At 45.4% G+C, this 16,052-nt stretch overlaps 1 protein-coding gene across 6 annotated transcripts in view; it reads right to left on the reverse strand.

The window, feature by feature from the left end:
• Window positions 1-16,052, reverse strand: part of SEPTIN8 (septin 8) — a gene marked incomplete at its 3' end in the record, with an annotated part of 75,171 nt that overhangs the window by 29,290 nt on the left and 29,829 nt on the right. For 4 of the 6 annotated variants that reach the window (XM_084637671.1, XM_084637670.1, XM_084637674.1 and 1 more), the window contains exons 3-4: window positions 6,013-6,208; window positions 4,303-4,489 (exon numbers count right to left, since the gene is read on the reverse strand). In XM_084637671.1, coding sequence (XP_084493797.1) covers window positions 4,303-4,489; window positions 6,013-6,208 — 383 coding nt within the window. The remainder of the gene's footprint in view (window positions 1-4,302; window positions 4,490-6,012; window positions 6,209-16,052) is intronic. The other 2 variants (XM_084637673.1, XM_084637672.1) reach the window with 1 other exon arrangement.

Genomic DNA, 16,052 nt, shown 5'->3' on the forward strand with positions numbered 1-16,052 from the left:
GTAAAATCAGGTTACAAGTGTCTGAAGTCATTGGCAGAGCTGGGAATAGGATCTGTGTTCTCACGCTGCTGCTCTAACCTCCGCATAGTCTGTGAGAAGGAGTGATTATATGTAAGGGCAGCTCTTACTGATTCGTTCTGATCAAACCCCTACTTGCCAGGCCTCAGAAGTAAAGCTTTCTGAGATCTAATGGTAACCCCCTTCATGCCCCTTTCTGATGTGATCCAGGTATTCACTGTGTATTCAGAATTCCTAAAAAGGATGTAGCCTTCACTCAGATGTCATTGGCTCATTCTACAGTGTTAAAGCTTTGGAATAAAAGGGCTATAAAGCACTCCATTTAAAAACATTGCACTAGAGGGCCAGCCCTGGGTCAAATAGGATCCCAGAGCGAAGCAGTAATTGTCGCCTCTGTCCTCACCCCCAACAAAAATAGGGAGATGAATATTCCCCAGCTCCAATGGCATCTCACGTTACTCTGTACCCAGGAGGTCATCCGACTGATCTCGCCCACTTTGCCCTTCCACAGCACTGGGTTGCTCCAGTGTAATAAAACCAAGGCCTAGGCCATAAAATATAGTGCTGTATAAGCAGTAGTAAACTACCAGGACACCGAACAAGGCTGGCTAGTGAGGGTTGCTTCAAACACATTCTGCAGAGAGCAAAACTCCTGCACCTTTGAATTTAGTTTTCATTAAAGTGCCATTGCACCCTGAAAAGGGACTGTGGAAAACTGCACCTTCTTACTCCTCCATTCTGTAAATCAATAAAAATATGTTTTCCTAAATTAGTAGAAGTGAATACATTTTTACTTCTTTTCACACTCCTGTTAGCACCGTAGAGTCAACACAGCTGGATTCTATTTTAGCTTGTGCACCAACAATCAAACCATTCCCTAAGTTCCAGTTACACCTGAAGGCAATGGAGTTGTCCAGGTGTCACTGAAAGCAGAGTCTAGGAATGCACAGAAACAACTAAGGGCATAAATTGAACCTCTCTGATTGGTGATGACGTGCAAGTAGTAAAGAGTCCATCTGGGATCTCCGAACTCAGGTAGGGCAAGCAGTTAGTTTTATCTTGTAAATGGAGCATGCTGATTGGGAAATCACGGAGAGATGATAAACATGGAGCCCCAGGATGCCAGTTTTACAGAGTCACTTTCTAGGGCAGAACAGCACTTTAAATGAATAACTCAGCGTGTTTATCTGTGCCACAGAGAGATGATTTTTTTTTTAAAGTTCTTTTCTTATTTCCCTACTCGCACCAAGGGAAAAGCTAGACACATTTCAATTCAAATATGCCTCTTCTTGTTTAATAGACATCCAGTCATTTATTATTTACCTAAAATCCAGCTTTGAAGATGTTTCTGGCTGCCTGGAAGTAATTAGATACAGCAGACCACAGCTGGCCATGAGCTCAGCTGCAGAACAAATGTGGTATTACGGCACGATGGAAGACTTCATGCAAAAAAGCCTTAGCCCTAGAGGAATCTTGAAAATTCAGTACTTAGAGCAAGACACATTATTAAAATTAACATAGGCAATCAATCAAAACTGTATACCCAAGACCTGACCTCAGGCTGCTGATATGGTACTGCAGAGGTATAACAATCAGATCCCTACCCAAAAAACCGAAGCCCCTTGCTAAACAAGTCTTAGAACTCAAGCCAAAGTAGGATCCACACCATATGAGAGAGAGGAGGATGGTCTGGTGGGTAAGGGGCAGGACTGGGACTCAGTAGACCTGGGCTTTGATTCCTAGCTCTGCCATAGACTTCTGACCTTGAACTTGATCCTCAGAAGATCTCACTGACATTAACACCTGTTGTGATTAAACCCTTAGGCTTTGTCTACACTGGAACTTCGTCGGCAAAACTTTTGTTGTTCAGGGATATTAAAAAAAACCACACACCCCGAACGACAAAAGTTTTACTGATAAAAAGCACCGGTGTGAACAGCGCTTTGTCAGCAGGAGCGCTCTCCTGCCGACAAAGCTGCTGCTATTTGTTGGGGGTGGAATTTTTTTGTTGGCAGGAGAGCTCTCTCTTGCCGACAAACAGCAGCTACACTGCGGGCCTTTTTGCAGCACGGCAGGAGCAGCACAGCCGTGTCACTCAAAGCTGCATAGTGTAGGCATAGCCTTAGTCTTCCTGATTCCTCAGCTGCAAAATGGAGATGACAACATTTACCAGCCTACCAGGAGAGTGTTGAGAGACTAAATTAATGAAAGCTTGTAAAGCACTTTGGGATCCTTGGATGGAAGGTGGTAGTGAAATGCAAAATATCTGTACAGGCTTGGATTCAACAGAAGAAAGATCACCAGTCTCCCCTTTCCCAGTCATCATAAGCCTAGGTAATCATTCCATGCAATACAATCAATGTCGGAAGGCTTCAGGAGGGGATGCAATGGAACCATGTCAGTGTGGTTTAGCCAAGTGGCTTAGCCACCTTGAAAAAAATACTTCTCATATACGCCCAATTACAAATGATTAATTTTGGTATGATCCTAGCGGAAGCAGGGGAATGGTCTCACTATAATTTTTCCTAGCTTCTATACTACCCCGCTGGAATCCGATAGAATCCCCGGCCCAACTCCCTTTACCCAGGTGCCTGCCGGACCTCCTCTTTCTCTCTCCCATGCAGCAGAGTCCTTCTAACCCCAAGAACGCTGGGCCCAGGATCCGCGGGGGGCTTAACCCCCAGTTTTATCATGGGTCATTCAGGACAGAGCCTAGGGTAGCTCCACTCTGGGGTACTCTCTCCTCACTGTCCACTTCTCTGCCCAGTGATCACTATTATTGAGTTTTAACCACATACGATTTATTAAACAGCAATTATAAACAAATAAAGATCTGCCCACGTGGCCAGCTGGCTGACGTAGAGGGCTGGCCTCTCCCTATTGGCTCTGGGGACCTGTCAGTCCCAGGATTCTGACTCCTCTTTGGGCCTTCCCCTTTATCCTGGTATTGGGAGAGGGCCAACCAAAAAAGCACTAAGTTTCAGGAAGGGGCCAACAGCCCCTTTACATAAGGGCCAATTTAAAAAGGCAGCAGGAGATGTTAAGGGAAGGGAATGCACAAGGAAAGGAATGTAAAAGCTTAGTGGGACCGCCACCATCACAAAGGCACCAGGGAAATCACACATGGGCATTCTTGCAAACATACTCTAGAGAACACATAATGCTGTCATCACACCAAGAGCCAGAGTTTATTAGGGGAAAGTTTTCAGATGCCCAGTGATGTTAATGTAACAGCAACTCAGGGGTGCTGGAACAATTTGTACAGTGGGCGTGCTGAGAGCCATTGAACTGAACTGTAAACCCTGTATATGATGGAAACCAATCACATGACCACTTGCCACCTAAGGGAGTGACTGCCTGAGGACCTATGTAACGAAATAGAGATGTAACCATTAGCTGGACTATAAATAGACCTACTTTTTAGGATTCGTATGACCTTGCTAAGTTATTGCCCTTAGAATACTTTGAGAAGGCAGTATGATACAGGAGTTAGACCATTGAGACACGTAGGTTCTATTCCTGCCTCTGACTTTGATCTGTTGTTTGATCTAGGGCAAGTCACTTATCCTCTTTGACTTACTTTTCCAATGTGAAAATAGGGACAACAATTCAAAAGTGCAGCCGTGATAAGTCAAGTCCATACGTAAAAACATTTTTCCTCAACAATTGCTCCATCTGTATATCCAAGGGCAAAATCTGTTACCTTTAGCAAGAAGTCTCAATTTTTACTGCTTTCTGCCCCAGTTATCACTACTGACAGGACAATACAGGTAGCACTGCAGTGGGACAGCGAGCTGGAGCCTATCCTGGCTTGCATGTCAGCAAACCTCCTCTCTCCCCACTCCCCCAAAAACCAACAATAGTTAACTCTTCAACTGGAGACTCTCTCGTTTTCACAAGAGATAATGAGCCAGAAACAGCCCAGCTTGATTTTCAGACCACAAGCAAAGTTATTACAGCGATGGGTGCAGCAGAAAAACTTGAAAGAGACTATTTTCAAACTAATGTCTAGTTTTTCTTGCAAAAAGAGCAAATTTTATATGGAAGCCATTGAGAAGAAATGAACACAGAACCCCATGAAAGCATCTATATGGAGTCACTGATCAGGCAGATCCATGCTTTAACCAACCTAGCTCTCAGAGCTGTTATGAGAATTCATCAGTTGATGTCTGTGAAGTGGTTTGAGACCCATGTATGGAAGATGCTATGCATTAATATTGCTTTACATCTAACTGAAAGCATACATTACTTTTGAAGAGTGGATGCATGCCTTAAACGCCTTACCTTGCTATCCAGCTTCTTCATTGTTACCAGATCTAAGGATTTGAGCGAGTGCCCAGTTGGAGTGATGAAGTAAAGGCAGACGTGGATTCTTGTGTCATGATAATTAAAGAGAGAACGACGGATTTTCAGCTCTTCTTGCAAGTAGTTTTCAAACTGCGTGTCAATGTAATCAACTACTGGCCTGTAACTAAAAACAGATGCCATTAGCAACCAGAATGCTGCAGTTTAAATGAAGTTGACAGTTTAAAGTTATCATGCATTCTCTCAGCCCCATTATTTTAAAACCATCTACAAAGAGGCATAAACAATTTTAGCCCTCCACTGGCAACGTGTAGAATGTTATGTTCACACGTGCAACTTCTAATCAAAAGGCGTATTGTATTTTCAGAGGCTGTATTGCAGCACAAAAGGGATTAATGGTGGTGGAACTATGGAAAGCAGACAACTTCCATACATCAAGCTTTGACCAGATTTCAGGTGTAAAGTATCTCGATATAGTAGCATAGCAATACAAAGAGGAGAATCCAGGAATCCTGAAGAGCCTTTACCACTGGATAGCCATGGCAGATTATAACTACTCTGAAAGGAGGCCAATTGAAATTATTACAAGACGTCTTACAGGGACTTAGACTCATAGACTTTAAGGCCAGAAAGAACCGTCATGATCACCTTGTCTGACCTCCTGCAAAGGTCATTTGATCCAAACAAGGTGCATGGGCAGTTAAATGGGAGTGGGTGAGAAGAACCAATATCACAAACTGATCATTGTTATAATGGGCAATTCCAACTATTCCACAGTTGGTTTGGTTTTTTAACTAGATTTGTAAGAGTTTACAGGTTAGCTAACCAAGCCATCTGAAAGGGAAGAGACTATTATTCCCTGCTAAAGACAATGGGACGAAACCTAAGATGTGCTGAGCATCTGCAATTCTCATTGACTTCAAAAGAAGCTGCAGATGGTCAGCACCCCTCAGGATTTGGCTCAGTAAGTTTTTGAGTGAGTTAACTAGATCTTTGATTTAAGACGCAGTTCTGTATGTTCCCCACTAATCCAGCCTCTTTCTGACTCATGATGTGAGTGAGCTCCCCTGGGTAATACGTTTTGGATTGATGGAGTGATAACACAACAAACCCCCCCACCGTCACTAATAAAAGGACAGATTTTGCACACAACAGGATTCCTCATAGAGTAGGAGACTACTCAGCCTGAGTAAGGGTGGCAGAATCTGGCCCAATGCTACAAAAGAAGAAGAGGTTTACGGCTTCTTCAACAAGTCTGGAGGTAAGAATTGCTCCTCAGCGGGTGTCCTAAGACAGCCATGTTGATTACAGACATTGGGTCTGTTCGTGTGTGTTTCACTGAATTAAGCAAACAAGTCAGCAGGATTACACTGGATTCTTTAAGACAACTCACAACATGTTACAGTTTTCCCTGCCTCACTAACCTCACTCTCTCTTCTTAGCCAAACTCCCTCTAGCATTCTCCCATACTTATTACAGCGGCTCATTCCTGTCCTCTTCAGTCTAATGCGGCCATAATCAAGACTCCTCATAATCCAAATGGGAAAATTGGGTACCCAGTAACAGAGGCTCTGTCTGTAACATTCTGTTACATTCACAGGCTCTGTCTGCAGGGAGAATCACATATAGCTACATGTTAGAACACTAGAGGCTGGTGCAGAAATGGCAACTAGATGGCATGTGACCTGCCTTTCATCTTTATTAATCTGGTCTCCAAACCCCACTGCATCCACGATTGTCAGTTTTAGGTGCACGTTGCTCTCCAGCAAGTCATAGGTACGCGGTCGTAAGCGAACTGCATTCTCGTAGTGACTGGCCTCCTCCGTCTCAAAGGTGGTATTGAAAAGTGTGTTCATTAGTGTGGATTTCCCGATGCCTGTTTCACCTAGAAAGGAAGAGTCACCAGTTTATTGCAGAGTGGAATTCGTAAAGGGACTTCAGAGTAAATTAATTACAGACCACAACAAAAATTAAACTGAGAGAGATTACTGCAACTCCCCCAAGTTCAGAGAGGCATAATCATTGTGATGTTCCTACTGCCCTATTCCCAAAGGCCTCCAATTCTTATCTTATCCAGCACATTGCTTCTGTATCATCCGAATATCTCAAAGAACATGCAAACAAAATCAAACCAAACGTAACCAGAACCCTCTGCTGCCTCCAACCCAGATTTAGAGCCCAAAATGATGAAGTTAGGGAGAATCATAGAATACCAGGGTTAGAAGGGACCTCAGGAGGTCGTCTAGTCCAACCCCCTGCTCAAAGCAGGACCAATCCCCAATTTTTGCCCCAGATCCCAAATGGCCCCCTCAAGGATTGAACTCACAACTCTGGGTTTAGCAGGCTAATGCTCAAATCACTGAGCTATCTCTCCCCGCAACACAAAACACAACACAACTTACAGGACGTTCAGTTCTGACTGATTCTTCAACTCAAATGCTTCTGTTCACATGTTACAGTGTACTTGGCTCAATTTTTGCATACCTTTTATGATGTACTCACAAAGCAATAAGGAAAGGTTTCAGAGTAACAGCCGTGTTAGTCTGTATTCGCAAAAAGAAAAGGAGTACTTGTGGCACCTTAGAGACTAACCAATTTATTTGAGCATAAGCTTTCATGAGCTACAGCTCACTTCATCTCCATGTACTTAATACAGTTAACAATGCAAGTCAGTGCAGTGTGGTCTACGTTCCATGGGTCTGTGACAGAACTACATGAAATGTCTGCTTAAGTCTTCGGATTCTGGTTTTTTCATAGTGAGGTTTTTTGTGTGTGTTTTAGCAGTGCCCAATGTATTTGGCTTTTGGCTTCCTTTGTTTGGCCTTTTCACTTGTCTCTCTTTGGGGATTTGCACAAGCGGGGCAGGCGTGTTCTCCCTCTGTGAGACAAAAGACTATTTCCACCCTCCCAGGATTTCAGATTTTGACCATTTATGAAACAGAGGAAGAGGAAGTTATTCACCTTGTGCAGTAATGATGGTTCTTCGAGATGTGTGTCTCTATGGGTGCTCCACTGTAGGTGTATGTAGGTGCCCGTGCTCCTCTAATTGGAGATTTTTGGTAGCAGTGTCCCACTGAGCCTGCACATGGGCCCTCCATCCCTCGTTGTCTGCCTTGAGGCTGTTTAGTACTGCCCCGGCGAACCCCCCTCACTTCCTTCTCTACCGCAGAGCCCTATAGGGAACTCCGAAGTAGAGAGGAGGAGGGTGGGTTGTGGAGCACCCATAGGGACACACATCGCGAAGAACCATTGTTACTGCACAAGGTGAGTAACTTCCTCTTCTTCTTCGAGTAGTGTTCCTATGGGTGCTCCACTGTAGGTGACTCCCGAGCAGTACCCACTGCTGGAGGCTGGGACTTCAGAGTGGAGTCTTTTACTACAGAGAGTACTGTGGAGTCGAAGATGGTGTGAGTGGCCAAATCTTCAGTGATTGCACAATGTTCTGTGGAAGCATGGGCAGAGGCCCAAGTCGTTGCTCTATAGATTGCTGAGATAGGGGCATCCCTACGGAATGTGACTGAGGTAAAAACTGACCTCTTGGAGTACATATGGACTCTGGATAGAAGTAAGTAGCACCTTCGATAAGTGATTAATGCAACTAGAGACCCATCTGGATAGTCTTTGAGCCGATATCACAGAGCTTTTGGATCTTTCTGTGGATGAAAGGAAGTGTTTTGGGGGATTTCCTGAAGTCCTTAGTCTTGTCCAAGTAGAATGCTAATGTCCTTCTAATATCTAGCATATGCACAGTTATCTCCCAGTTGTCATAATGTGGTTTTGGGAAAAAACAGGGGGACGGATCTGTTGATTCATATGGAAAGTGCAGAGAAAGTAGGGAGAAACTTGGGACATCGCCTTAGAGTTACTTTGTCTTTTTTAAAAAAAAAAAAAAAAAGGGCTGTGAACGATAGATGTGCTATCAGGGCCGCTATTTCTCCTATGGGCCTAGCTGAGGTGATGGCAATTAGTAATGGTGTCTTCATGGACAGGTGTGAGAGAGAACAAGTTGCCCTGGGACTCAGAGGGAGGTCTAATCAAAGCCCTGAGAACTAAGTTAAAAGTCCCAGGCTGGAGCAGGTGGTGTCAAATGTTGGAAGAGATTCCCAATGCCTTTAAAGAATCTATGCGTTAGTGGGTGAGCAAACACCAAGTGGGAAGCTGATTTCACCGCGAGATGAACCTTAAGAAAGTGGAATGAGAGTTTTTTTGTTTTGTTTTGTTTTTTACACTCTGTTGCTGGATGGTGCGATGGAGGCTGGTGTCTGCCAGATGACTTTGGTAGGATCTAGAATCGCCTCATTAATTGGGAGGACAATTCTAGATGAGAAGGCGGTGTGCAGAATTTCCAACAACTTGTGATGTGTATCTGCCACCTCCTGTAGGGGAATCTGCAGCTTGTCTGCCACCCTCTTTTCTTAAAATCTTCACCTAGTGATGAGGGGTGAGCAGCACAGCCTTGTCTGGGAGCGATGAGGAGAAGTGTGCCGGAGGGGTAGCTTCCTCTTCAGGTTCTTTTTCCTGTTCTGAAAAAGCTTCCTCCTGCACTGACTCAGATGCTCTGGAAAGCCAGGCTGTAGCAAACCATCTGGTGGACTCTCCCTGACAGACACCGGGGATGGTCGCGACATGTGTGTGTACGTCGCCCAAGAATTACAATATGACCTTGGCGGGGGTGAGGGAGGAAGGTGGGCATGGGCAGTGGGCTTACCTCAGGGGGCCCGTACCGCGATTGTAGGCTGGCTTGATGGGATTGGGAAGGACCCTTGTAGTGTGACAATGGGCCACGATGAGGGCCAGGGAAATGATCTCCTCCTGGCCAGTGTCAGATTCTTCAGTGGGTAAAGGTGGCGCTGACTAGGGTATTGGCAGTATACAGCCCGGTGCCAAGAGCGATTCTGGGTGCCAGGACGTGCTTGATACTGGGGTCCTGGTACCAAGTAAGTAAGTTTGGGGATTGCGGTTCTTCCCCAATTATCAGGTCTCCAGGGCACCAGAGCTCATGTAGTACCATGGGTTCATTTGGTACCACAGAGGAGTGTCTGTGGTACGCTGTCAGTACCGATAGTTGGGCAGAGCACTCCCTAAATGAGAGTTTTGTTGTGCCCAGTACAGAAAGTTTGTTGGTGCCACTATTTTAGAGATGATAAGGTAATTGTCTCTCCCTGGGTACTGAGGCCACAGGTCTCCGGAGTACCAGAGCATGTGCGTTACCATGGGCTCACGTGGTACCACAGAGGAGTGTCTGTAGTATGTTGTCAGTGTCGATGGTTGGGAAGGTGCAGAACACCTCCTAGATGGGAGTTTTGTTGCACCTGGTACCAAAGGGTTTCTCTGTGCCGCTCTTTTAGAGATGGTACCATTGCCTGAGAGCCTGACTGCTGGAGCCCCTCGGTGCTGTGGGGACGGTGGGGCAGCAGAGCTCACAGCAGGGCAGAGCTGACAGCAGGAGACCCCTTCTCGGGTGCCTGCTTCAGAGCTGTGGTGCGGAGGGTGCCGCAACAGAACTCACAGCAGGGTGCCCCTTATCCCTCATCGGTGCCCTGCTTCAGAGCTGCGGGTGTCGTCCTACCGAGGTGGCCGCTCTACTCCCAAAGGAATAAAATAAAATAAAATAAAATAAAATAAAATAAAATAAAATAAAGAAACACTAGCCTAACTACTTTTAAGGAGAACAAAGGTAACAAAACAAACACTACTTATGCTAAAAGAACGAGGAGTGCTTGTGGCACCTTAGACACAAACATATTTATTTGAGCATAAGCTTTTGTGGGCTACAGCTCACTTCATCGGATGCATAGACACAGATAAGGAAGGGACAACAGCTCATTCCGTCTGAGGCCAAAGGGAGAAGGAAGTGAGGGGGGTTCGCCCCTGCAGTGCTAAACAGCCTCAAGGCAGACTACGAGGGAGGGAAGGAGGGAGGGCACTTGCACGGGACACTGCTACCAAGAATCTCCGATTAGAGGTGCAGGGGCGCACATGCACCCACAGTGGAGCACCCATAGGGACACTACTCGAAGAAGAATACATCATTTTTTTAGCAGATAGGGCAAAATCCCTCCCTAGAGTAAAAGCATGAGATAGTGAATCTGGCCCAGAATGTGGGAGGAAGAGGCCAGGATTGAGAATCTGGAGTGGTCAGAGCAACCTCAGTTGCTTTTTATTTAGTCCTGGGCTGCCTGTTTGTCAATGGGCACTTCCTGAGCGTGCCTGTGGGAATGGAGAGTTTGTGAGTGCGCACAATCAACTAAGCAACTGTCTTGCCACATGCATGCCTAACTCCCCGATCTACATGTGCATGCAGTGAGCATGTGCAAAGAAGGCACCCTGGAGCTCAGGCTTCTGTGGGTATATCTACATTCAATGGAGGTGTAATTTCCAACTCAGGTAGATGTACCCATGCTAGCTTTCATCCAGCTCACGTGCTAAAAACAGAAGTGTAGCTGTGGCAGCACAAGTGGCAGGACAGGACAGCCACCCCGAGGATAACCCTGCCTGGGACCCTAGGTACTTATTTAGGCCACTATCCCCTCCTGCCTCAGCAGCTACAGCTGTCTTTTTAGCACACTAGCTCGATCAAAGCTGGTGTATGTACGTCTACCAAAGCTGAAATTTACACCTGAAGCTCAAGTGCAGACATACCCTAAGTATGGAAACCAGGCCTGTTAGTAAGTACTAGAGATGGTTTCCGGTCATTTTACATTAGCAAATGCTGCTTGCGAAGTATTAAGAAATCTTCCTATGCAACCACTCTGCAAAACCTTTCTTTAAGTCTCCAATCAAAGCCAGGTCAACCCTAACAAATGCCCAGAGGCCTTAAAACTGCTTGTTCCTCAACTATACTCTTAATCCTTTCATCCCCAATGTGCCATTAATAAGGGTCAAAGGTTCGTTGGGCTCCCACTGCACAGAAACCCTTAGCCCCCTTCCCTTCACAGAAGTGGACCTGCTAAGTCAGCGTAACCTGCCAGCCAACACACCTGTTACTCTGTTGTGCACGGCTGGTCTATGGTTGCAGGTCTGCCCTGGGCCAGCCAGACTGCCTGTCAGACGGCTGCTCCACATGGCCTCTCCCCCTGCTCTGATCTCCTAGCAGCTGCTGCCCCCCATCCAGCCATCTCGAGAGTGAAGATTAGAGGCACCATGAGTTCTTCTTCAGGGATGTGAAGCATGGATGTGAGCACACGCTACCCACAAGCCACACCCCTACAGTTCACAGACATGCTGGAAACGCCCCAGTCTGAGGCACAGGGTATCAGTACGTGCTGATCAGCAGGCAAACGCATGCAGCATTGAAACAAGGGAAAAGGGAAACACTGCTTGGCTGTTTTATTTCTTAAGAACCAATGCAAATCCCATTCAAATGGCTTAAAACACTCCTTAGATCTGGCTGGGTATAAATAAATCTTCCAAAAACATTCCCAGGCTGCCCGTTACAGAGAGCAGGAAATGGTGCTGCATGGCGCGAGAGTGGCTGCGAGGCCACACATCAAGCAGAACCAGCCAAGGTGGAACCACAAGGAGATAAGCAAAAGAAACGTTGCCTCAGGCACCCATCTGAAGCCACCCAGGCAAACTTCTGAACAAGCGATAAGCTGCTCAAAGGCAAAGAGGGGCTGGAATGTTTTGAAATATGAGTTAACAAAAGCCTCAGCGGGCTGGAGAGATCTGGTGATAGAATCCGGAGAGGGTGGAATGCCTAAGCTGTAGAGATGGTTTCCTCCTATAGATCTCTTGATGTGCAGAGCTTAGTCATTTCCCCCTCCCCCAACATTGCATTGTTGCCCTTATGCACAAGCTCCAATCCACATCAGCATGGTTTGTGGCAAAGGTAAAGCAAGACTAACAGGCACTTGTTTGGAGCTGGGAGTGGGGACAGTTAAACCAGTGTCACATGTTTTGGTCTTGCAGGCCTCATACCAAGTGCCATATTGCTGTACTGTCTTGGCAGAGCATTGCCCAGGAGCAAGGCAGCAGAGATCCGTTGGTTTAGAATCATCCCCCTCTCCAAATGTATCATCTGTGCAGGAAGAGCTAGAAGAAATCTCCGCCAAGTTGAATAATTTAGACAAGCAGAGGGATGGAATGTGAAGTCAAATGGGGATCCCAGAGACAGGCTCAGTGGGAAGAAGACTATAAAAGTAAGAAAATTAATAAAGGAAAGTTGAGGGGAAAATTTTTGTCTGTGATCCCCATATACCTACAGGCACCAAGAGACACCTAGAACGGATCAAGAGCCAGATTCTCTCCTGAAAATCTGCCTGACAAGGCTTTGAACTGATACTCTTTGTAAGTAAATGGGTTTGCGATGCTCTCCAGATTAGCCTACAAGAAGCCCCTATTTCTAATGAACGAGAAGGCTATGGAATTCTGTTGGCCAATGGTGCAAAGAAAAACCAAACAAAACGGTGTGAAGTGGCTTTGCATTTTTGGCTTATTGACTGGGCACGTGGACAGAACCTTTGGATCAGAGGGTCTCTCCCAGGCCAGCTTCCCCAGATGAATAATGATCACATGCACTGCCCACACACCAAGGCAAACTGTACAAGATATAATGGCTAAATTATAGTGCTACATTTTCAGCATTGACGGGCCACCATTTTAACTTTACTAGGCATGTCCCTTCCCGGCCATCACCTTTTGGAACCGATAAAGAGAGTCTAAGGTTCACCAATCAGTTGAGCTGAACTGACATGGTTATGGGAGAACAGGATAACTGGCAAGCTGCTAGACTAGAGAGGTACCTAAGCCTGATACAAGGTTTTTATTTTAGGCATAGCAGGTTCTGAAACCCTTCTGTTCCAACCTTGGAGAACAAATACTGCGTGGAATATTTGTACTGTAGATAGAATGGTGGAGAGCCAAATATTGGATCCCCCAACAATGGCTAAGTGCCATCTGAAGGAGACAGAAACCAACTGATGATCCAAGCCCACCTGACAGGGAAGTCATTTGGAAAGCTCAGGGCTGACCTTATCCAAAGTCTGTTAGGAAGCACTGACTTTCTCCCAGCAGTCTCCTGTCCAGGTTGGGTCAGGACTGAGAGGAAGAATTTGTAATGGCAGTCAACAGCTGTAATTGGTTCTTCTCCCTTTGCCAGGGAACTATAGGAAATTGATGATCTCTCCCAATATTTCATAGATTTAAAGACCAGAAGGGGCCACTGAATCATCTAGTCTGACCTCTTCCCCCCTCAAAAAATAAATGTGGCAATTACAAATCCATGGTCTTCTGCTGCTGACACACTGCTTTTGAAGAAGGGCATTACAAAACTCAGGGTAACATCCTTGCTTGACATTAAACTCTGGGTACAAGCAATGCTGTTTACTTGGGTTTTGTATATGAAAAAAAAAAAGTTGTAGATAGGGAGTTCCTAAAGGGGTCAGGATCAGAATAAAGGAAGTATTCCACTGCCCACTCTATGTAAAGCTGTATCCAGTCTGGGCAGGAAGAGATCTTGGAACACATTCCAGATATTGAAAATATCACTTCCCCTGCCTTGATCACTGGTCCAGAGCCAGTGCTGGGAAGAATTCTCTGCCCCCAAAAGCATTTCAACTGTTATTGCAGGTTGCAGTACTTTAAGCCTAAAACAAAAGCATGCCAAGCAAACAAACAAAAAAATCATCTGCAAGCCAGCACCCCAGGCATCACCGGAAAGGACTGGCTTCAAGCAGTCTGTGTGGCATCAGCTACTAAAATCATGCACAAATTGAAAGAGAAAAAGCAAAATGATAATGAGATTATTGTAAGGTCTGTTCTCTAGCAACCGGTCAGCATGCTTAGAGATAAATGTTTTATGCTGAAGGCAAACAGGAAATTCCATCCTTCTTTGGGGACAGAAATGGGTCCAATTCAAAACCCTGGATTCGCCCACCCTCAAATTCTGGGAAAGTTCCAATCAGGACCCAGCTCAGCTATAAAGCATTACTATTTCTAGCTGTAGTGCTAGTGATTCTTAAGCCTGCTATCAGCCACTTCATTTCCCCATCCTCATATCCATATGTCTAAGGCCCTACCAAATTCACGGTCCATTTTGGTCAATTTCATGGTCATAGGATTTTGAAAATCATAAATTTTATTATTTCAGATATTTAAATGTGAAATGTCATGTGGTGTAATTGTAGTGGTCCTGACCCAAAAAGGAGTTGTGGGGGATCACAAGATTATTGTAGTGGGGGTTGTGGTATTGCTACCCTTAGTTCTGCACTGCTGCTGGTCGGGCACTGCCTTCAGAGCCGGGCAGCTGGAGAGCAGCGGCTGCTGGCCGAGAACCCAGCTCTGAAGGCAGAGCCACCCCCAGCAACAGTGCAGAAGTAAGGATGCAATGGTATGATATTGCCACTCTTACTTCTGCGCTGCTGCCTTCAGAGCTGGGCCCTCCATCAACAGCCGCCACTCTCCGGCCACCCAGCTCTGAAGGCGGCAGCACAGAGGTAAGGGTGGCATGGTATGGTTTTGCCACCCTTACTTCTGCCCTGCTGCTGGCGGGGCACTGCCTTCAGAGCTGGGTGCCTGGCCAACAGCCACCGCTCCCTGGCCGCCCAGCTCCGAAGGCAGCGCAGAAGTAAGGGTGGCAATACCATGAACCCCCTAAAATAACCTTATGACTCCCCACCCCCTTTTGGGTCAGGACCCCCAGTTTGAAAAATGCTGGTCTCCTCCATGAAATCTGTATGGTATAGGGTAAAAGCACACAAAAGACCAGATTTCATGGTCCAAGACACGTTTTTCATGACTGTGAATCTAGTAGGGCCCTTCATATGTCCCACATCAGCTCAGGTAGAGAAGCTGATTCTGTTTATCCTCCCATCACGATCTGGCTGCAGCTAAAACAACCCATGAGTAGGGATGGACAGGAAATTTTTTTTTCATCTTTTGAACATTTTTGAGAATTTGAAAGATCTCCCTGTCCCAAATTTGGTTGAAAAGTCAAAGTATCAAAAACTTTTGTGGACCAACAATCCAAAAAAATCCCCAAAAACAAAAACCCAGTTTTGGCCAACTGAAAAATTGTGTTTTGATTTTTTAAAAATATTTCATTCCAATTTCAATCACTTTTAAAAATCTAATTAGCTTACATTTCAAAACAAAATTGAAAAAATGTTGACATTTTTGGAACTTTTGAAAAAAGTGTTTCAAGTTGTAAAATTCATCAAAACCCTTCCCACAAAAAGTTGCAGGTTAGATGAACTGGCATTATTGACCAAAAAAGTTTAATAATAAATAAAATTATTATTATTAATAACAAACAAATAAATAATAATAATCCCTGCCCAGCACTATATATGTGGAATATTTCAACAGAAAAAAAACCCCTTCAACTATCTTTACAAAGAGGAACACTGTTTCCCTCATGAAACAATAAAATATGACATTATGTTAATGGCAGTCTGGACTTCTGAGTGCTATTGCAATGGCTGCCACCTTGGCCAGCACACTCGGGACTGAATTAGGGATCTCCAGAGTTGCTACAACAACAGCTTAAGAGGATGAGAGTCCATTACAGCCCCAGCTAGAGAGCTTTAACTCTGGAGATCTATTCCGAGGGGAACCTGTAACACACACTCACAAGTGGTTTACACTGTTCCCAGATCTACTGCAGACTCATTGTTACACCTTCAGAAAGCCATTTAAGGACAAAACTTGCCAAAAGTGCCCACTAATTCTGAGTGCCTAGTGCCTGACAGGCCAGTGGCAGAACACCCACAACCCCAACTGATACTGAG

This window comes from Lepidochelys olivacea (assembly GCF_965140295.1).
Source record: "Lepidochelys olivacea isolate rLepOli2 genome assembly, chromosome: 8".
NCBI classification, from domain to species: domain Eukaryota; kingdom Metazoa; phylum Chordata; order Testudines; family Cheloniidae; genus Lepidochelys; species Lepidochelys olivacea.